The sequence below is a fragment of the Eumetopias jubatus genome, unplaced genomic scaffold, assembly GCF_037043125.1.
Source record: "Eumetopias jubatus isolate StellerSeaLion01/CBP00866 unplaced genomic scaffold, mEumJub1_p1.0 scaffold_14, whole genome shotgun sequence".
In the NCBI taxonomy this organism is placed as follows: Eukaryota; Metazoa; Chordata; class Mammalia; order Carnivora; family Otariidae; genus Eumetopias; species Eumetopias jubatus.
Genome location: NW_028274820.1, coordinates 103,615,912 through 103,639,141, shown reverse-complemented (window position 1 = coordinate 103,639,141; position 23,230 = coordinate 103,615,912). Strand labels below are relative to the sequence as shown.

Below are 23,230 nucleotides of genomic sequence, written 5' to 3'. Positions count from 1 at the left end.
AGATTAGGGAATGGTTGGAAGGTTGACTTGATTAATCAGGAAATCAGGGTATTTAAGTGTGTTCTTTTAAGTAGTTTTAGAATAGTTAATCTAACTAAAGGCTGCTTGGGACAGAGATCTTTCATCCAAAATAGAGGAAGATGAGAAAATGAAACAGGAAAATAGAAATTTAACTGCTCTTTTGAGAAAAGAAGATAGCTTATTTAAGCCTGTGAATATTTTTTATTCCATCAAAGGAACAATGCAGAGAAAAAAGTGGGACATTTCAGTAAAGATCCCCAGTGGTTAAGGCAACTGTGAATTTATTTCTAAAATAAAATGTCCCCAAACTGAATTTGAATCAGGAAAGGAAAAGTCAAGAGGATGGTTGAAAGTTAGCAGTTGGAGAATTTGTAAGTCCTTTCACTGTTAGCAGAGAAGTGGAAATTATGCATTAAACAGGACTATAAGAGTTACTAGATTCTGGATTTCTGAAATTAGAGTATTTATGCCCCTGAAGGTATATTAGATAACTGCTGGGCAGTCTTTCTTAAGTTTTGATTATGGACTGCCATCAGAATTACGTGGTAGTTTTGTAAAAGTTCAGGTTCATTGACTCACCTGCAGGTCCTGAATCAGAGTATCTGGAAATGGTGCTGGTGTATCTGTGTTTTTGATGAGCACCATGAATTATTCTGATGTGTGTTGTGGTTGAGAATCTCTGTCAATAGAGTAGGCCTGGAGCCTCAGTTCAGCCTAATTACCTTGTTGAAGAACTTTTTTTCACAAAAAGGATTATGGGTGATTATGGAATTGAATATAAAATCTACATGAATTTAAGATGAACATGTTATTTCAGGTAAATTGGGAATCCTTAAAGGTATATTTCTTCGCAGTTGTTGAGATACTTTGGAAATGGTCAAGAAGCATTGTTGAGATCAAAGTAGAGATAGTAGTTTCTAATGATTTTCATTATTACGTGGCATCTATTTCCACAATTTCTCTGTCACGGGGGTTTTTAACTTTTTTGTCATGAACATTATTGACAATCCAGTGAAACCTTTGAATTATCAACATTTTATATGCAAAACCAAAAAATGTAGCATTACAGGGAAATCAATTATATTTGAAATACAGTTATTTAAATTTAAAATTACGATATATGTGCTTCTTAATGCATTAACAAATTTAGCAATAGGTCTAATAACTATCATTATTTCATAGTATGTAATGATGAACCTAAATGACCAAATTAGGTATGTGCAGCAACTTCTGTTACGAATGTGAATTCTATTGGTGATAAAGTCATGGTACTGCTAATAATAGTGTAGTTTGCTGCTATAGTCAAAAATAGAAGGAAAAGCTAATTTCATTCGCATTTAGTATAAAGTAGGGACCTCAAGTTAAAAAAAAAAAGCCTCAGAATCAGACCCCTGATCTTTCAGCATTGGTACCTCTACCAGTGAGAGAGATACATTGGTACATTAGTTATGTCTTAGGATGTTGTGTGCTCTTCTGCTGAGTGCTTTGAAGAAGTGATGATGGTTCCTCCTTCAAGCAGTGTGCTGGGTTGATGGAGGATGGTAGACTGTGGTATTTGGATCCAGAGATCATTCCAGATGAGGGTTGTAGTGGGGACAGGAGGTTGATAAATAAATTAAAAAAAAAAACTGAGTAAAAAAATTAAAAAGCATATGCTCTAAATTGTAATAGTACCTAAGTACTAATATATAATATTTGATACATAATTTGGAAATTATGCTTGTTGTATTAAAGCATTTGGTAACTCTGGAGGAAGTGTTTTCATTAGAACAGTAATGTTTCTATGAAATTTTTATAGCTCCAATTAGAATAAGTCACATTTTACCAAACATTTTTATTTATTTATTTAGAGAGAGGGCGTGCGCTCATGGCGGGGGGTGGCGTGGGGCAGAGGGAGAGGAAAGAGAGCATCATAAGCAGGCTCCAAGCCCAGCACCGGGCTCCATCTCACGACCCTGAGATCATGACCTTAGCCGAAATCAAGAGTCAGACACTTAACCAACTGAGCCACTCAGGCGCCCCTGCCAGACATTTTTAACCACATAGACTTGGTCAGTGACAGATTTTTGATTTGCCTTAACATTAGATAAAAAATGTACAAAAATGTATGAAACTTTTAAATTGAGATACATCTTTTGTTTTAGAATACAAAATAAGCTACCAATTTTTTTATTAAAGAATAATTGACTTAGAGTATTGTGTTAGTTTTAGGTACACAACCATACTGGTTTGATATTTATCTACATTATGAAATGGTCACCACAATAAGTCTAGTTACCATCTGTCACCATACAAAGTTGTTAAAGTGTTATTGACTACATTCCCTCAGCTTATGTTCTCACCTCTCTGTTCCTTATTTTTATTTTATAACTGGAAGATTGTACCTCTTAATTGCCTTCACCAATTTGTCCATTCCCCCACTCTCCGCCAGTAATAATTGAAACAAGAAATAATTTTCTAAGAATGTATGTAGTAAATGAAGACATGAGTTAATTTTATTTTAAGGCATAGTGAGACCTGTAATAGAGAGTGAAGCCCTGGGAGCAGCCTAGTTGGCTTCTTATCCCAGCTGCTTGGTTCTTGTGGTAGAAGTTAAGTAATGAGTCTTCCCTCTCATCATAAATGAAATGGGAGTAGAAAGAGTCCACACCTCAGAGCTGCAGGGTGAGGATTAAACGTGGGCATACGCCACAAAATGGGGCTTTTGTACATGGTTTTGATGCCATTGCTCTTTCTCCCCTGAAGAGGAAATTGTTAAACACTTAAAATAATTGTCGTTCCAAATGCTCCTCATTTTGATACTTGGACTTCCTTTTCACAGGTTCCCCTTTATGGGCCAGTCGGTGACGGGAGCGCAGGCTGGTGAAGGGCAGAGTCTGCTCCCACAGGCCGTCGTGCAGGTACTGCTGCTTGCCGCTAGTCAGCTGAGAGGGGGCGTTGTCCTGTGTTTCTCACCAAACCCTACTCTTTAGAGGGAGGCCACTTGTAGACAGCGGTAGAAGCCTGAAAACCCTGCCAAGTGCATTCTCAGCTCAGCAGAAATAAAGATGTTTTATTACTTTTTTTAAAGGAATGCCAAACTGAGGTTAAAAAATTGACAGTTTCTGAAAAGGACCTCTATATTTATGAGGTAGAAAGTCACTTGGAGGGAAACCAAATACTTAGCGTTTTGGGTTTTGCTTTTATTTAATTTCAACTCCACAAGAACATTTTCATGTCCTACATTTTGGAATTAATCCATAACGTGAAACTGCAAAATAATGACTATAATCATTCGACTTGGCTGTTGATAGTCATGTTCTGCTATTTATTCCTTGGAATAATTTAGCTTTTAAGATATTTTCCATTCATAATAATCAGCTTTAAGTGTAATATTTAAATGTCTAGTGTCAAGCAGTGTCCAGGAAAATAGAACTGTTCATTTCATAAGGTGTTTTTTTTTTAATTTTATTTTATTGTTATGTTAGTCACCATACATTACATCATTAGTTTTTGATGTAGGGTTCCATGATTCATTGTTTGCATATAACACCCAGCGCTCCATGCAGTACATGCCCTCTTTAATACCCATCACCAGGCTAACCCATCCCCTCACCCCCCTCCCCTCTAGAACCCTCAGTTTGTTTCTCAGAGTCCATTGTCTCTCATAGTTCCTCTCCCCCTGCGGTTCCCCCCCTTCATTTTTCCCTTCCTACGATCTTCTTCTTTTATTTTTTTTAACGTGTATTACTTGTTTCAGAGGTACAGGTCTGTGATTCATCAGTCTTACACAATTCACAGTGCTCACCATAGCGCACATATAAGGTGTTTTTTTTTTTTTTTAAGTTACCTGCCTAGAAAAAAAAAAGAGAAAGCTACTTACTATATGTCTTTGAAATTTTCTTTTTTGCCATGACAGTTGTGCCTTAGATTTACTATGCTGATAATTATATTCTTTTCATTATTAAAAGAACAGAGCACCATCTGATACAGTGGAAAAAGCATAGACTTCATAGTGGAGTTAAAAAAAAAAAATCTCAGTTCCACTATGAATTTACTGTGCAACATTGGGCAAGGTCTTTAACCCCTGTTTTCTGATCTGTCAAATGTTACACCACTCACTTTGCAGTATTATAAGGATTACGTGAAGTATTCTGGCTGCTAGGAACATTGATAATTGTTACCTTGTGTGCAGCTCGTGTCTAACAGAACTTGTAACAACTGAGTAAATGTTTTTTTCAAAGTTAATTTTATTTATCAGAGTGTTGCCAGGGAATTTTTAGATTAATAACTATTTAGTCAGTCTCCCTGGAAGAAACAAGATATTTAATTAGAAAATAAGACTAATATTTTTAGTAAGTGTATATTTATTATTTGTGCATGTTAGGGACAGTAGTTCTTGTTTGTAAATAACTGTGTTATAGAGTGGATTTTAGTAAATCTGGAACCCATATTTATGTCTTAATTGCAGAAAAAGCCAGGTAGACTTCATCAAAAAATGGGATTTTATGTGGATCTCTAGCTAAGTACTAATGATATTTGACTTGCCCTAATACTATATTTCTGATGAGTAATCCCTTACCTCAAACATAATTGTTTTTCAAGTAAAATCTAGAAAATAAAATAGTTCAGAGATAGTTTTAAATTTTCGGAAATTAGTTTGTCATCGTAAAATTCATCCTACTTTTTATAAAAATCAAAGCTTTAAAAATGCCTTAGGAAATTAAGGGGTTTTTTCCTTCCATTTCTTTTTTTCTTTTTTTCTTTTTCTTTTTCTTTTTTTAAGTTTTCCCCCCTTTAACTGAAATGTGGAATAAACCTATTTGTAAATTTTACTTATTTTAGGATGGCAGTATAACACATCAGATTTCTAGGCCTAATCCTCCAAATTTTGGTCCAGGCTTTGTCAGTAAGTATAAATCTAATAAGTTATGTATTCTCTGGGGATTGCTTGTTTGCGCTATATTTGTGTTCTTCTAAACAAACAAACAAAAAAATTGGAGTTAGTGTAGATGTGTTATTTTAAGTCTAAGTGCCCTCATCTTTTATGGAACATCCCTGCCCTTTTAGAAATCTGTTCCTGAAGGCATGTATTTTCATTGCTTTTTTTCTCTGTGCATGAAGAATTCTAGTTAGAGATCAATATTTTAATACAGAAAAACCATCTTCCCCATTCTCTTCAATACTGTTGTTGCTGTTTTTATATATAGATTGGGCACTTTACAATCTGTAGAATTAAACTGCTTCTTGTTCTCATGACTGTCTGCCTAAGTGACAAGGACACTAAATGGGAACAACAAAGGGAATAGGCTTAGAAATAAGTTGGGTTAGCAGCATGGTGTGAAGGTCAAGGATACAGGATGCCACGGAACCCTTTCTAGTTATCTTCAGGGGTCCCAAGGTGGTTCAGGATAGTATTTAAAGTTCTCCCCAAACTGAACCTTTCTGAAATCTTCAGACTGTTTAGCTAACTTTTTTTTCACCATTATTTTTCATTTTGCTCACCTCTGCTCTCCTGGTTCCAGAAACCAGAAAGGCTTTCCTTGCGGTAGGTCTCATTCTACCAGAAGCAGAACTTCTGAAATCTTGTGAAAAAGCCTGTTCTTGAAAAATGCCCTTCAAATTTAGTAGACTAGATTTCAAGTTCATACATGTACTGGAACTTCTGGGTTTAGGAACAAACCCAAAGTCTGACCTTTTGAAATTAACCCCTGCATTTAATCATAATTATAATTTGAGCACATATTTGCATTAAAAACAAGTATACTGCTATAACCAACTGGCTTTTTCTGGCTTTATTGTGCCCATTGGCTTTGGTTGGATTCTTACTGTATGACAATATTCTGTTATCATTGATGTAATTTTTCAGCTAATGTCCTTCTTGGAATTGTATTTATTCATTTCTTTGTCTTATAGTGAGTCAAAAGGTATATTTTGAATTTTACTACCATAAGATGACTTTTTTTTTTGTTTTTGGGATTTGGCATCAGTGACGTAAAGTGCCCTTAAAGAATAAAGAAGGAATATTGGTACAAAATGAAGAGATATAACTATTTGGGGAGATATTTATGACAGTCATAAAAGTAGGAAAGATTTTACCTGGTTAATAATTATTCCATACCTTTGCTTATTTATAGAAATATAAATTACAAAATTCATAAAAGTTAGCAATGTTTTTAACTTACGGATTTCCTTTATAAAACATAGACTTCATGTTGGTCCCTTCTAAAAGAGTTTAGGTTCCCTTCCTCAAAGTTTAGGGTATTTTTTCGCTATTAAGAAATAAGAAAACCTATACTTAGGAAAATTAGCATGGGAAATGATACCTAATCCATGCTCTGGTAATAGTATATACCCAACTTTGTTTCTTAAAAACAAAACATTTCCAAAAAATGTCTTTAAAAAAACCAAAAATATTTACATTCTTTACAGTTGAATTAATACAATAGATATATAACTTAATAGATAGTTGGCATGTGGGTTAGAGAAAAGCATTCCATTAGATAGAAGTCTTGTTTTTCAAAGATTGGATTTATAGTATTTCTGAATATGAAGTTAACGCTGTACTAAGAACATGCATTTTTTGCTTTCCTCAAATAAATGTTTTTCTAAAGTCTCCTATTTGATAAAGTTATATTATGGTCTAATATTTAGTATTATGTTTTAATGACACCTATTACAAGGTCATGGTGAAACTGCATTTCCTTATAAAATGGATTTGTATAACTTTTACATTGTTGGATCCTTTAGAAAATTAACACAGATGAATTTTTCATTTTTTCCTTAGATGATTCACAGCGTAAGCAGTATGAAGAATGGCTTCAGGAGACCCAACAGCTTCTTCAGATGCAGCAGAAATATCTTGAAGAACAAATTGGTGCACACAGAAAATCTAAGAAAGCCCTTTCAGCAAAACAACGTACTGCTAAGAAAGCTGGGCGTGAATTTCCAGAAGAGGATGCAGAACAACTCAAGCATGTTACCGAACAGCAAAGCATGGTTCAGAAACAGCTAGAACAGGTAATTTGAAGCATTCTGGTTGTTCTTTTTCATATGGGTTGTTTTTATTATTTCTTCTCAATATTTTGGTTTTAAAATATGTTGGTATATCTTATGTAAAAGACACATTCCTGAAAAATAAAACTTTTTTTTTTTTTTAGATTTTATTTATTTATTAGAGAAAGTGCATGAGCACAAGTGGGGTGGGAGGAAAGGGTAAAGGGAAAGGGAGAAGCAGACTCCCCACTGAGCAGGGCGCTTGGCGCTGGGCTTGATCCCAGGACCCCGAGATCATGACCTGAGCCGAAGGCAGATCCTTAACCCTCTGAACCACCCAGGTGCCCCAAATGAGACCATTTTGCTATTACCTTCCATTATAAACCAGATGTTTCTCAAAATGCTTATACTGAAATAACAATTATACTTAAAAAGAAGTAAAATTTAAACTTTTATTTAAAGTGAGACAGTAGTGTTCAAAATGGGTTAAGAGCCCACTCCTAGTAATTACCCAAGTGAATTAAAAACTTAGGTTCACATAAAAACCTGTGTACAAATATTTATAGCTACTCTACTCATATAGTCACCAAAAACTGGGAACACTCAGGTATCCTTCAGTGATGAACAGTTAGACAAATTCTGGTATGTCCATACACTGAAATAGTACACAGCAATTAAAAAGACAAACTATTGATATAGAACAACCTGGACGGATCTCAAGAGCCTTATGCTGAGTGAAAGAAGCTAATTCTGGAAGGTTATATACAGATTCCACTTATATAACATGCTTAAAATCACAAAATTACAAGGATGGACAATGTTTAGTGGTTGCCAGGGCTTAGGGATGAGGGAAGGAGGGTTTGGCTATAAGTGAGTGGCATGAGGACATTTTTTGGGGTGACAGAACTCTTCTGAATCTTGACTGGTGATGGCTACGCTAATTTCTAAATGTCAGTTTTACTTTTATCAATTTTAATTTTTTAAAGAAAGTTGAAAAGTAATCCAAATGTTAACAGTAGAAAAGGAGGAGTCCAGAGTAGATTGACTTAATAAAACTTGGAGTACTGTCAGTGTAGTGAACACTCTGGTAAACATACTCACATAGATTGTCTTATTTAACTTTCTCCACAACTTTTTGGAGAAGCTAGTGTTGTCACTGTTTTACACAAGAGTCTCTTGAGTCCTGACAGAGGTAGGTGACATGTTGGCTCCTAGCTGATTATCATGGTAGGTTTTTTTTTGGTTCAGATGTCTCATTTCCAAGCTATAGCAACCACAATAATGTACCGACAGTAAGGTGATTGTAATGTAATCCCTATTGTTTAGGACAGTTCTGGAATGAGATGGTTCTCTCTGAATTTACTCTGCGGGTCCATGTTTGTTGCGAGTAAAATTCTTTTAATGATAAATATTTCCTACTAAGTAATTTTAGCACTTTAATTGCCTGCTGGTGTCTTTATAAATTCCTTATGATGAGGGCCTGGCTTTCGCATATCCCTGGATCAAATCCTATTTAGAAGCTAATACTGTACTTGGAAAATGGAACACATCATCTGTTACTGTATAGTTGCCAACAATCCAGTGTAATCCCATTAAGATAAGCAGCTGATAACATGTTTAAAAGTATTTTAAAATGTCATGGGAAAGGCATGGATGACCCCCTTCCTGTATTCCTAATACTGTTATAGGGACTTATTGTGTACTCCTACTGCTTCACCAGTCCCGTGGTAATCCCTCAGTTCTGGCCAGGCACCTGGTCAGGAAAGAAGAAAATTAGATAGTTCTACAGCCACTGGAGACCCACCAAAACCATGTGCAGAGAACATGCTAGTCGTCTGGGAAACTGAAGAAAATAAGTTGAAAAACCATTAGAGCTGCTGGGCTCAGTGCACTAGTATAATATGCATCTCAGATTGGATGGTTACAGAGGACGTGGGTTACACCGGGCATCACCTCCTCCTCTTCCTGAGCAAGGTGCATCCTGAGGACATGGGTTGCATCTTTGTGGAGATTTGTCTGTAGCCTCTGGTACATTGTGATGGCGCAAGGGTTTTTGGAATGAATTAATGGACACGAGTCAGTCATTATATTAGGAACTATTTAAAATATTACCTCAGAGTTTTGTATATTTTTTAGAAATTATCATTTGAGCATGTGATCCCTTAAATTCGAAGAGTTTCACCAATCTAGTCTTTTTAACTGGGGGGCGGGGTGGTGTCCCTGCTAGTATTTCATCTTTTTTTAATATCTTGTGTGATTTTTGTATACTTAAGAAATGAAATCTTAACTTGTTTTAAATGGTTCGAGTTTGAGTTAAATCTTGGTTATTCTGACCTTGTATATTAATGTAACTTCTAAGGCAGGTCAGTTTGCTAATTCTTGTGCAGCCTTTATTGTTCTATTTTACTTTTTGATGTGTAGCTTAAATAGTTTATAACTTTCGTGGTAAGGTTTTTAAAATATTTATTTCAGAAAAATATATTTCGAATTTGTTTTTGGTATGTCATATGTAAAGAATTTTTACAAATGACTTTAGGAAAAATCTGTTGTTAAAAAAGGTTGGCAGTCTTTCGTTAGTGCTTATCCAATTTTTTTTTTTGCCACTGCCTAAGCAAAATACTTGCCTCTGCAAGATCTACCTCATATATAACTCCCACCGTAATCATCAGCCAGTGATTTAGTTTGATACCTGCAGTATAAATAAATGAGTAAGCCTAACTTTTTGATTCCAGATCCGTAAACAACAGAAAGAGCATGCCGAGTTGATTGAAGATTATCGGATCAAGCAGCAGCAGTGCGCAATGGCCCCGCCTTCCGTGATGCCAGGTGTCCAGCCCCAGCCGCCCCTAGTTCCAGGTGCCACCGCACCTGCCATGAGCCAGCCCAGCTTTCCCATGGTGCCACAGCAGCTGCAGCACCAGCAGCACACAGCGGTCATTTCGGGGCATTCCAGCCCTGCTAGAATGCCTAGTTTACCTGGGTGGCAGCCTTCCAGTGCTCCTGCCCACCTCCCCCTCAATCCTGCTAGGATTCAGCCTCCCGTTGCCCAGTTACCAATAAGAACTTGCACACCAGCACCAGGGACGGTGTCCGGTGCAAATCCACAGAGTGGACCACCACCACGGGTGGAATTTGATGACAATAACCCCTTCAGTGAAAGTTTCCAGGAACGGGAACGAAAGGAACGTTTACGAGAACAGCAGGAAAGACAACGAATCCAGCTCATGCAAGAGGTAGACAGACAGAGAGCTCTGCAGCAAGGGGTGGGGATGCAGCCGCATGGCTCGCTGCGCTCCCAGATTCCGTTCTACAGTTCTGAGTTGCCTTGTGACTTCCCCCAACCTCCCAGGCCCCTTCAGCAGTCTCCACAGCACCAACAGCAAATGGGGCAGGGCTCACAGCCTCAGAGTATGCAACAGGGGTCTATTAATTCCCCTCCCGCCCAGACTTTCATGCAAACCAGTGAGCGAAGGCAGATAGGACCTCCCTCCTTCGTTCCTGATTCACCGTCAATTCCTGGTGGAAGCCCAAATTTCCATTCTGTCAAGCAGGTACATGGAGGTCTTTCTGGGGCCAGCTTCCAGCAGTCCCCAGTGAGGCCTCCTTTTACACCTGCTTTACCTGCAGCACCTGCAGTAGCTAACAGCAGTCTCCCTTGTGGCCAAGACCCTGCAGCAACCCATGGACAGAGTTATCCAGGATCAGCCCAGTCTCTCATCCAGTTGTATTCCGACATAATCCCAGAAGAAAAAGGGAAAAAGAAAAGAACAAGAAAGAAGAAGAAAGATGAGGATGTGGAACCCACCAGGGCACCATCCACCCCCCACTCAGATGTAACTGCTCCTCCGACCCCGAGTGTCTCAGAAACTACCTCCACACCTACAGTGAACACGCCTGGCGAGCTTCCTCCGCAAGTCGAACCTGAGTCAGCGGAGCCCGTCTGCCCGTCAGCTCCCAGCACGGCAGCTGGCCAGCTGTGTACAGAACTGGAAAACAAGCTGCCCCACAGTGACTTATCACAGGGAACTCCAAATCCACAGACTTACGCAAACCCGGAGGCGGATAAGCTGTCCATGGAAACCCCCGCCCCAGCTGAGGAGGTCAAACTAGAGGCGGCTGAGCCGCAGCAGTGCCCGGGCCAAGATGGGCCTGAGCCGGAGGAACAGATGGGCAGTAAGGCCGAAGAAAGAGTGGTGGCTGGTCCTGTCTCCTCAGGGCAGAGTCCTCCCCAGTCTGCTGGGGCCTCGGCTCCCAAGGGAGATGCGGGCAATGAACTTCTGAAGCATCTGCTGAAAAATAAGAAATCATCTTCCCTTTTAAGTCAAAAACCTGAAGGCAGCTTTTCTTCAGAAGACGACTGTACAAAGGATAACAAACTAGTTGAGAGGCAGAACCCAGTGGAAGGATTGGTAAGTGTGCTCCCTGAAAACTACAACTTCCTTGTCTCCCCTTTGTTTTAAATTACAGTTAAGCCGATTAGTGCCAACCACGATACTAATTTCAACAAGATTTCGCAACTTTTTACTCTAAAGGACAAATTTTAATTTTGTTGTTTCTACCTCTGAGGAGCCCATGTTTTGACTCATACCCATAACCCATATTAAGTCATAATTTGTTTACTTTTTCTTCAAAAATCAAAGACATGTACTAATGCATTTAATATGTAACACGTGCCTGTCAGCTAATTATTACCACACTGAGCTGATCTAACTGAAGCAAAAAGTGAATGTCTATGTATCTTTATTGCAAATCAGTTTGCAGTTTGCATTAACCTCTTCGAAGTACAGAAGACAGCTCCTGCACCTGCTAATACTCGCGGGGGCTCGGCTCTCGGGTAACCCTGTTGGGAATCCATTGTGTTGCAGTGTATTCATACTTGATTTTATACAAATGGAATCTTACACTATTTTATCTTTATAGTTTTCCATGCGTCAATATTCTGCCCTTTTTAAGGTACAAAACATTGAGCTTGCTTTTTTGTCTTTTCGTTTTTTTGTATGAAGAGGTTCTTTGAAAATACACCTTTACAAGATTCCATCCCCTGCATTTCAGTGAACTTCCCTGAGCCGTTTCCCAGACTGGGGTTTCCGGGTTGTAAGGTTGGTCTGCTTGAATGCTCATGCTTCCTTACTGGCGCATTCCTAAAGCTTTCCCTGTAGTGCTTCTCATTTGGGATTGTACAGTTTTCATTTCTTAATTGAATGGGGTGAAGTGGTATATTTCGCTCAGATTTTCAGTTTTAAGGATGCTAATGAAGCCGTTCTTTTAGCAAAAGTGTTGTCTTACTCTGTTTTCTCTTATTTGTGTGTTTGACCATTTTGGAGCGATTGAGTGCTGGCGTGATAGAGTCAGGTAACTTGTAAACTCTAGTAGTAACATTTTTTTCAGTCATATTTGTCGCCGCCAAATACGCCCAGTCTCTAACCACTTTCTCCACTGCATTCTGTCCCCCTAGGAATCCTGAGCTACTTGCAATCTCCTTGAAGGTCTTTCTGATCTCACCACATGCTGCTGTTTCTGCCTGTTGCTGTCCTTTCTTTTTCACATCTGGCCAGCGTCTTCTTTTCTTTTAAAACTCAGTTCTAGAATCATCTACCCCAGACCTTCCTCAGCTCAACCATTCTCAGATGTGTTGATGCCCATGTGCTCACATAGCAGTTTTAATAATACCACTTAAATAGCTTCTTGAAGGGCATAGGCTGCATCTTGAGCACCTTTGTGTTCTCAGTACTTAACACAGTATTAGCACATAATAAGTACTCAGTGTATGGAATTGAAGTTAAGTCTTAATACTGATGATTATGTTATATAGAGAGGATGTTGGGATAGAAAAAGGAATGAGGTCACTTGTATATGTACAAATGTTTGGACTGTGTCACATATTCTCATATCCATTTAGGAGGGTGGCAAGGGGTCGGGGTACCTCACTACTAGGGGTAGTGACGCCTTACCGCATTCCAGGTAGGTATCCTGTGCTGAGCACTTGCCCGAGATACTATTTAGTCATTTGGCAGGAACGGTTATTATCCCCAGTTTACAAATGATGAAATCCCATTTACTTTCTAGTCACACGACAGGCAAAATTATTGAGGCAGTAGTTGGGTAGACCAAGTTTTCCTCCATACTGAGTCTGTTTCTTCACATGTAAGTTGGGGTTAGGAGAAGAGCACCTTCCTGGTTGCTGTGCAGTGAGTGGTAGAGCCTTCTTGGAAAGTTTATGAGGTTACTACTCTGTCTGCATTAAGTTCATGTGTCATCACTTACCAGGAGGATGGTCTGGGCAGGTTTGGTACTTTCTGTACCTTGATTTCCTCGTCTGTACACAGCAGGAGTTAATACTATTCCCTGTTATGTAGCGTTGCTGCAAGGATTAACAGAGTTAAAACACATTCTGCTGATAATGTCTGGAAAAGGTGCATATCTTTGACCTGCTAATTATGTATTGAGGAATCTGATATAAGGAATATAAAATTTTAAAAATATGCAAAGATGTAACCACATGAATAGCTAATGTCCTGTCTACCAGTAGAGGAAAAAATATGAGAGAGAGAATTTAAGAGAAAGAAAGTCAGTCTAGTACAGTAGTTATTGATTAAATTATTATTTTTATAAAGCTATATCTGAATGAGTTATTTTTTCATTTTTTTTGCAGCCACTAAAATTTATGCTATATAAGGATGTTTAATGTCATGGGAAATAATGTAAAGCCACTAAAATAAAAGAATACAAAGTGTGTCCATTGTGTTTTAACACAATATATGTAGGCATAGTTTGTAAAAGACTGAACACAGATACATTAAAATGTTAACTTTTTATCTCAGGCAGACATTTGGATGATTTTTAACCTTTGTGCTCTCCTATAATTAGAAGTATTCTTTGAAATGTAGTAATACGTGCTTTTTAGGGTAATTGTGAGGATTAGAGATAATGTCTGCAATGCACTTAAAGTGCTTGACCCAAACGTACTTAATAAGCAACTACATTATTAATCTCTTATAAGCCAATAAGAAATTCTTAGGTCCTTGCTACTCAGAAGTGCAGCCCTTGGGGATCAGTAGCATTGAGCTTACCTGGGAACTTTTTAAGAAATGCAGAATCTTATTCTCCAGCACAGACTTAACCATTCAGAATGTGTTTTTTAATAAGAGCCAATGGAGAGGTGCACAGTTCTAGGCCTGTGGTTCTCAAAACTTTAATGTATCAGTATCACCTAAAGAGCTTATTGAAACACAGGGCACTGAGCCTCACTCCTAGAGTTTCTGATTCAGTAAGTCTGGAGTGGGACCAGGGAATGTGCGTCTCTAACCATCCCCAGGTGGTACTCCTGCTGCTCTGGGGACTACTTTTTGAGAACCATTGATCTCATCCTGGGAGGGGTAGTCTGAGCCTGCTTAGACCTTTTACCCTTTCTTTTTTGAGCTTCGAATGGTTTTTACATTTTCAAGTGGTTGAAAAAAAAATCTAAAGAAGAGTAATATTTCACAATGTGAGCATTATATGAAATTCAAGTTCAGTGTCCATGAATTTAAAAAGTTTTATTGGACCACGGCCACACTTGTTCATGAATGAATGCTCTATAGTTGCTTTGGCAGTAGCAGGGCAGAGAGTTGAGTAGTTACGATAGGTACTGTATGGACTGCAGAGCCTAAAATATTACTATTTGGCTTTTTACAGAAAAATGTTGCCATGCATGCTCCAAACCAGTTAGAATAAAACTGGAAACTATTATCTTCAAACCTTCAAAGATTCAGTGCAGAATACATCAAAATAAGTCTAGCAACTGTAGTTACCTATCTAGCAAAGTATAACTGTAAAGTTTAGAAATGCTGGCCCCTAAAAAAATTCCCATATTTTTAGGTATTGATAGCAGTACCTTTAAGAACCTCTTCAAGGTTCTTAGCCATTAAGTAAAGAGAAAGGTTTAAAAAAAAAGAGGGGGTTTATTTGCTAGCATATATGTAGGCCCTTTCATTGACTTTAAGTATAGAGCATTTATTACTCAGTCACATTTGTGATCATGAGCTAATTTCGATGACCAGTGTTGTTTGTTTTTATTGATCTGAGGCTAACTGTTCCTCTCAGCGAAGGTGCATAGGCTATGGAACTTATCTGTTGTTTCTGTAGACCTTGTATTTCAGCTGTTCCTAAGGGGAACCCAAAATAACTCCCCAAGACCGTGGTGCAGGGGCCGTCACGGCCACCTGGCTAAGAGCACTCCTTCCTCCACAGCTTCCACAGAGCAGGACTGAGGAGCTCTGGTCTACACTGGCACCCACGCGGTCCCGCCTGAGGAGTAATGCTTGCTCTGAGAGGGAAAGTAGCCACACTTAAGAATTCTGCTCTTTTCTCAAGCTTTGCAGCTTACCAATTTCTGTACTTGAGAATAATGTTTGGAAAGGGGATGATCTTTCAGAAAACAGACCATTTGAGGCCACTGCCTTTCCTCAACTTTTAGTACCCCTGATAGGAATATGTGTCATAGAATGGAACTGGATTAGCATGAACTGCAAAATCCAGCATGTGAATAGTTCACTTATCTCTTAACCTTTCCAATTACATTAGCAAACTTTGGGGGCTCAAATGCAAGGTGGTTTTGGATGTGGCAACAACCAATTGCCAAAAACAGATGGAGGAAGTGAAACCAAGAAACCTCGAAGCAAACGGACCCAGAGGACGGGGGAGAAGGCTGCACCTCGCTCCAAGAAAAGGAAGAAGGATGAAGAGGAGAAACAGGCTGTGTACTCCACCACTGACACGTTTACCCACCTGAAGCAGGTGAGTCCCTCGGAGCAGCTCCTTTAAAAAGTCAAGTGAGGCATCAAATGCTTTTTCAACCCTATTAAACTGAAATTTTCTCTTTATCACCATATTTCCTAATTAAAGTAGTTACAAGGATAAATGATGTCTCAACAAGGAGTCTAGTAGATTTCCTAATTGCAAGCAAAACTGCACCATATCCTATTGGCACCCGAAAATGGCAGTAAGATAGATGGATTGGTAGGTGATGGTCAAGATTTACTTGTGTTCAGAAGGAGCAGCCTCAGCACCAAGAAAAACCTGTCTGTGTTACTTGTGACTCTGGATGCAAGGAAATGCAGCTCCTGGTCTCCCTGCAGTAAACTCTATTCTTACACCTTTGTGGTTGTTACAGAAGGTGGGAGACAGCCACTAAGAGTGCCACTGGGGTTACCTGGCCTCCCTTCATGCCCCGATTCTTGCTGAGCAAAGATAAGGAACGTGTTTTTCTTGTTAGATGCCTGGCAGCATCCCTTTAAGACAGATAAGAATAAAGCTCATTTTTAAATATATCCTAGAGATTCTGTGGTCTCTCTCACTTACTTACTCTAGCATTTTGATACTCGAAATTTTTAAGTCTTGTTTTTCTCAAGCCTTATTGGACTAAGTTGCCTTGGGTCTTAGAAAAGTTGCGAAACGCTCTGTTTTGTTGACCGTGTACATTACTCTTCAATGTGTTTTTTAATAGCAGCTCTCTCTGCTCCCTCTAATGGAACCAATCATTGGAGTGAACTTTGCGCACTTTCTTCCTTATGGCAGTGGCCAATTTAATAGTGGGAGCCGACTTCTAGGAACTTTTGGCAGTGCTACCCTTGAAGGGGTTTCGGATTACTATTCTCAGTTGATCTACAAGGTATGTTTCTTCACCAAGGTCTTACCTTGCTTCCTCTTTGGATACCATATCAGAATTGGTAGAGCTTGTCTTGTTTTTCATCTAATCTTCCAAGTTTCATTTAAACTTTAATAGTTCAGCTAAAAGGTGACAGTTTCACTGGATGAAGAGTTTCTAACATAAATATTTGTAATTTTTTATAGGTAAGACTACAAATAGTGAAGAACATCCATTATGTATTTCCATGGTAGAGAAGAAAATACCTGTTTTCCTATAACCTTTATTAACTCTTAAATCCAAATACATAGTAAATAGAATAAAAAAGTAGTTAGCAATTTTCCCTGAAAAATGAAAAAAATTGAAAAGTGTATTTTGTCTGATGATTTAACTGGACATTAATTATAACTAGACATTAATTCTTAAACTAAAATATCAAACTAAAATTTATCTTTTGGTATTAGCAACGTTTTATAAGAGCCTTATTAGACATTCTTTACTTCACATCTGACTTATGTAAAATGCTCTTTTTGCAAAAATATTTGAGAGTATCATCAGTTTTCTGGAGGGCTTCTCTTCTTACTTTAGTGTTAAAGTCATTCTCTTGTGATGCTCCATTTATTATCACTGTCGGCTTTTCTCTTCATTTAGAACCTGTCCTAACTCTTGTAAATGCCTTCTCTTCTGATGCAAGCTGTTCTCCAACACAACTTCATTACTTTCATGAAATCCCAGATCTTTGCAAGATTTGTAATTTCACCTTGCACTTGATTCTCATGGTATTATTGGTAGATTCCAACAATCCCTGAGAGACTGATCACTCAACCAACCAATGACAAATTGATGACATGCTAAGCAGAGAGAAATGTTTGGAGGGGACTCCCATTTGTTAATGATTTAGCCATTTCCGTGTTATTGCTAAGACTTTGCTTCTTACAGAGGTTTTGGACAATCCAGATTCTAATATTGAGGATATGAGTTGTAATTATAGGATTAGGACCACAAATTCTCAAGTTGTTTTTTTTTTAATAGAACTGGGGCATATTTTAATGAGAATTGAATAATGGAATTTTTGAGAACTTTTACAATTTATTAAAGCTGTCTTTCACTGGCTATAACAATGAAATTTGAAGAGATGTACAGAATAGAATAATGTAACTTTGCTTCTTAATTTCAAGTACTCAAGCTGGGCAGAGTAAGAAAATGGCTAATTTGTCCATATAAACATGAGTATTTCTCCCACCAAAAAACCTCCTGGCCTTGTACATTTATTTATCTTCTTGGTGTGCATTTAGGAATGAAGATGCATCTTGATGACATTTCTATAGCCTTGCTTCCATGTGCTAAAAATTCACAGAACTAAGTTTTAGCAAGGTCATGGCATATTTGCTCTGTAGCATATAATTTGAAATTTTTTGGTCTCCTGCAGCAGAATAATTTAAGTAATCCTCCAACACCCCCTGCCTCTCTTCCTCCTACACCACCTCCTATGGCTTGTCAGAAGATGGCAAATGGTTTTGCGACAACTGAAGAACTTGCTGGAAGAGCTGGCGTATTAATGAGCCATGAAGGTATGATGCTACACCTCCAAGTTGTACACCTTTGCAGAGTGTGCCTTTGTCAGCTGTGAGGTTCTCCCCATGTATCCGTTTTGACTAAATCTATTTTTGGTTTTGTGTTTTTGCTTTTCCAGTTACCAAAAGTCTAGGACCTAAACCATTTCAGCTGCCATTCAGACCCCAGGATGACTTGTTAGCCAGAGCTATTGCTCAAGGCCCAAAGACTGTTGATGTTCCAGCTTCACTGCCAACACCACCTCATAATAATCAGGAAGAATTAAGGTAGAGGTCCTTTTTTCTCACATATTTTTTAGTTCATTTTTAAAAAAAAATATATATTTAGCAGAATGTAGGGAAAGCATGTAAAAACATTTAAGGGGTAAAAATTTGGTGAATAGTTTTCTTTAGGACTTAGTTTATAAAACATTCTTACTATTGAATGTAATTAGTTTGTGCATTTTTAAATTCTTAGATGGTATAGGAAGTTCAACAAATAACCAAATAGACATTAAGGCAATGGGAGTCTGTGCAAAATATTTCAAAGATCATTGTCACCTAGTGATGTTTCCAGATGTCTAAGATAAAAGAGCGGCAGTCACCGATGCCAGAGAATGCTTTTGGGGAAGAATATTTAAGGACTATCGCGCTCAGAGTTTTGTACTTCTTCGTATCAGCTTTTTAGACCCAAGATTCTGACTGGGGAGAAACCACCGTCCTTAGATAGCCACAACCCACCTAGTTAGATCTGGGAAAGGTTTTTATGTACTTCATCAGGTGATTCTTTTTTTGGATAATCTGGTAACTGCCCTCTGTTTGATGAGACATCATTTAGATTAAGTCCTTTAGTTTACTAATGAGAAAACTGTGGACCAAAAAGGAGAAGTTTCTCATCCAGATTTAGAATCCAGGTGTCCTTGCTCTCTTCTGCATCTTACTGCTAGAAGTTGCTAGATTTGTGAATCGGGAGCAGTTGTGGGAGGCAGCCTCCTAGGTGTGCATGTGTGGTGCCCTGGGGCAGGGCACCATTGGATGTCACAGGGACTGCGTCTGGAAGCCACTCTCAGGTCTCATTGTAATGCTGCTGCTCAGCTTCTCTCCACATAACAGGGTCTCCTTTGTGGGGGGAGAGTGGGAGGCCCCAGGTTTGGGAGTATCCCACAGCACTAGCTTGAGCCCACACTTGCCCTCTGATCTCAGTCACCCTAGTTAACCTCTAGCTCCTTGGGCTAGACCATTCTCTTCTTCTTTTCACCGTACGTGATCAGTTAGGAAAAATCAAGGCCCATGAAGCCCTAACGACTGAGTTTTCCCCGCATTTCCACTATGAGCGGCAGCACAGCGGGCTCTGCGGCTGCACCCGTGGGGTGTGTGAGATGGCTCTTTCCTTTTCCGGCTGCAGACTGTTCCTGGTCTCAGGGATCTGGAACTTGGCAGAGGTGTGAGTCTTCATCCTCTCTCTGCTGTGTTGTGATCTGAACGTCTTCGTTCTTTGGCAGGTCTTTAAACTTTGATGTTGAAGTTCCGTCAGGAGGAAACCTACTGTTTAAATTGCTTAACAGTTGAATGTGTTTCTTAGGTCTTTTTCCGAGAGATTTCTTGTTTGGCCCTGAACTATTCTCTGTCTTCTTACATCGTTGCCGTTGTCCAAGGGAACCTCGTAGTCACACTCGTCGACGGGGCTGGGTTGTGCAGGAAGCCCCAGTGGCGGATTCGCCCATGCTGACATGTTATCTTTGTCTTCTCTCAGGATACAGGGTCACGGCGGCGATCGGGACACTCCTGACAGTTTTGTCCCCTCCTCCTCTCCGGAGAGTGTGGTTGGAATGGAAGTGAGCAGGTACCCAGATTTGTCCTTGGTCAAAGAGGAGCCTCCAGAGCCTGTGCCATCCCCCATCATTCCGATTCTTCCCAGCAGTGCTGGGAAAGGTAGGGAAAGTACTCAGCCAAATTATTTCTCTTTACGGTATGCCAGTTTACTAATGTTCATACTTTGATTTTGAAAAGGCATTAATACTCAATCCGTCTTCCCTTCCTCCCTTCTTCCATCTCCCCTTTTTTCTCTCCCTCTCTCCTTCCTTCTTCCCTTTTTTCTCCCCCCTCCACTTAAGGTTTGGAATCTAGAAGGAATGACATCAAAACTGAGCCAGGCACTTTATTTTTCACACCACCTTTTGGTTCGTCCCCAAATGGTCCCAGATCGGGTCTTATATCTGTGGCAATTACTCTGCATCCTACAGCTGCTGAGGTAAAGATGAAATAGCTTTTTAACATTATAAACTGTGTCCCCATTCTGGGGTGTCAGGGGGCTTAGAGCAAGACATGTGCAGCAGGGACATGGCGAACAGAAGCTCACAGAGCTGGGATGAGCAGTCATTCAGATGTCTGGGTTGCTTCTGAGCACTCTGAATAAGCATGGATCTCAGCTGAAGCCGGGGCAAAAGGAAGTTCGTGTTCTCGTGCTTTTATTAAAGGGTGTGTCCTTTAGAGAGAAACCTCTCGATAATTACACATAGAAAATGAAGCCATGGAAAAGAACTTTTTACAGAAATAGTGTCAATGTTCACATAGCAGTTGCTCATATCAAACACTAACAAATTGCTGAGAATTTTTTTCTGTCTGATTCTGTGAGGATATTGGCGACCATACTGATGGTCCAATGATAGGACATTTTGGCTGTCAGTATAACTCAGCCCTGGTGTGACAGCATTCTTGTGAGCTGTTGCAGACCTCTGCCCAGAGCCAGACAGAGTCCACTTGAAGGAAGTGTCTGCCTAGCTGTGAAACGTGATTAGGTGTAGCTCCCTCCTCATGGCGTATCCTATAGCTAGAATACTGTAACGCTCGCGCAAATACTTAATTGCGGTCCCTGTATGAGGATTTCTGTTTAGGAAAGGTTGAGACTCTTAAATCTAAATGAAAGTGGTTGGATTTGCTGGCATTGTCTGTGTCCTGCAGAGAGCAGCTACCTGAAGTTTGCTTCTGTGGCTCACTCTTGCTTTTGGGGGTGACACAGCGTTCACACTTTCGTTTTAGAACATCAGCAGTGTGGTGGCTGCATTTTCCGACCTTCTTCACGTCCGAATTCCTAACAGCTATGAGGTTAGTAATGCTCCGGATGTTCCGTCCGTGGGTTTGGTCAGCAGCCGCAGAGTAAACCCAGGCTTGGAGTGTCGACAGCATGTATTTCTCCGCGGGCCACCGCCAGGACCTGCAAACCCTCCCCGATTAGCCGGCTCGTACCGGCTGAAGCAGCCCGATGTGCCGTTCCCTCCAGCAAGCAATGGTGAGCTGGTTTACGTTTGTCACCCTCGGATTCACTTTGCATTCACAGGTTAAGCTTATTCTCTGTAAAATCCCACTTCAGTTTTGAATGAGTAACAGCGTGTTGGTGTGTAGTTGTGGGTAAATGAACCTTCTGTGGGTGCTCTTGTCTTTTGTGGTAGGATCTGATGTCACCGGGAAGTCATGGAATGCCAGCTCTGTGTGCGGGCTGCTGACCCCCTGCGGCTCTGGTTTCCACGTCTCCCCGAGGGCCCGCCGCCCCTGCCACCCCTCTGGCCAGTGTACATGAGGCCGGCCAGCGGCTGTGCTTGTGTTCTCTCTTCCTTCTGTGCCTTGCGCCTGCTCTTCCCTCTCGTCGGGCCTGTGCACTGTCTCCACGGGCCCTGTTCTTCCCAGGGACGAGTCCTCCTCAGCCCATTCCCTCGGAGCCTTGTTTTGGTCTGTGCCCTGCTCTCAGGACCTGGCAGCTCCTCACTTCTCACCTGTGAACTCAGGGAGAGCTGCCGTGCTGGGTTTTTGAGCTCGGCCTCCAGCTGCTTCTGCCTCACTCACTTTTCCCTGTTCTCCTTTCTGCCTCCATGCCCCACATGGATGATGTGCTCCAGATGGGCCTTGGATTTTCTGACCACGTTTTATCTTGGCCCCAGGACTCTCTTAGCCCTCTGCGACTTTCCAAATCACACTCATTTAAGACTCTTGTGCATGTAGCTCTTCATCTTTCATAAAACATTTTTTATCGTCTTAACCCTCAAACAAAAGTAGTATCCCCCACCCCACTCGCTTTGCACTTAGGGTGACTATTAATATCATGGTGAATTGGTTTTCTCTCGTGCTTCTCGTGTACAAACATTGTTTCCCCAGCTGCTTGAGCATAGTTGTGTCCCTCTATTTATACTGCAGGGCCATGCATGTAATAGATGCCCTGTAACCACTTTTATGCTTAGAAGATAAGATTTTTATTAATAACGAATAGTATCAGGAAAGTTAAATGAGCCATGTTCTAAGTTGATGTAGGGCAGTTTTACCTCTTGTACTACACTGTGTTATTGGTTAATTTGAATCACTAACAAAAGTCTTCTGCATTTAGGTCTCTCTGGATATCGGGACTCTGGGCGTGGTGGCGCAGAAGGCGCAGTACTCAGGCCACAGTGGTGCTGTCACTGCAGGGTGGTTATCCTCGGGAGCGGCGTCAGGAAGTCTCTCCGAGACCTGGCCTCTATGAACAAGGTGCTCGCTGTTCCCTCGCTGAGGTGTCCGGCGCAGGTTTTGCTCCTGTGTCAGGAAGGAGCCCCTCTGTGGTGGCCTCATGGCCCCCAGGTGCCACCACGTAGCCTCAGCGTGTATTTGACGTGTTTAGCTTAAAACCAAACAGTGACAGCAGACTGGTAAACTGGATAATATGAGACCCACATATGTCTAAATAGAGTGAAATATGGATAATAAAGTTTATTTTTGTACATTTATTTTTTCTTTGGCTAAATTATATGCTAAATACTGGCAGAGAGTTACTTTTTTACTTTTACGATAGAGAGCTACTTTCACTTTTAACATAGCATAAAAACCAACAATGGAGGGATCTTGTTTTTATGAAATTTTGACTTGAGATCCCCACACATTTCTCTTTGCTTTTCAGGATTCCCGAGAAAGCTGTAATAGAATGGAGAAGGACATTGTCTTTTGTAGTAATAATTGCTTCGTTCTTTATGCATCAACTACACAAGCAAAAAATGCAGAAAGCAAGGTGAGATCAGGATAGCCTCAGTGGACA

General features: G+C 40.0%; 1 protein-coding gene across 12 annotated transcripts in view; it reads left to right on the top strand.

The window, feature by feature from the left end:
* Positions 1 to 23,230, top strand: part of KMT2C (lysine methyltransferase 2C) — a 271,413-nt gene that overhangs the window by 234,101 nt on the left and 14,082 nt on the right. For 9 of the 12 annotated variants that reach the window (XM_088018229.1, XM_088018219.1, XM_088018221.1 and 6 more), the window contains 13 exons: positions 2,843 to 2,921; positions 4,846 to 4,909; positions 6,788 to 7,020; positions 9,729 to 11,405; positions 15,559 to 15,771; positions 16,481 to 16,645; positions 18,051 to 18,192; positions 18,315 to 18,462; positions 19,928 to 20,106; positions 20,289 to 20,425; positions 21,214 to 21,463; positions 22,550 to 22,689; positions 23,096 to 23,203. In XM_088018229.1, coding sequence (XP_087874355.1) covers positions 2,843 to 2,921; positions 4,846 to 4,909; positions 6,788 to 7,020; positions 9,729 to 11,405; positions 15,559 to 15,771; positions 16,481 to 16,645; positions 18,051 to 18,192; positions 18,315 to 18,462; positions 19,928 to 20,106; positions 20,289 to 20,425; positions 21,214 to 21,463; positions 22,550 to 22,689; positions 23,096 to 23,203 — 3,535 coding nt within the window. The remainder of the gene's footprint in view (positions 1 to 2,842; positions 2,922 to 4,845; positions 4,910 to 6,787; positions 7,021 to 9,728; positions 11,406 to 15,558; positions 15,772 to 16,480; positions 16,646 to 18,050; positions 18,193 to 18,314; positions 18,463 to 19,927; positions 20,107 to 20,288; positions 20,426 to 21,213; positions 21,464 to 22,549; positions 22,690 to 23,095; positions 23,204 to 23,230) is intronic. The other 3 variants (XM_088018222.1, XM_088018226.1, XM_088018223.1) reach the window with 3 other exon arrangements.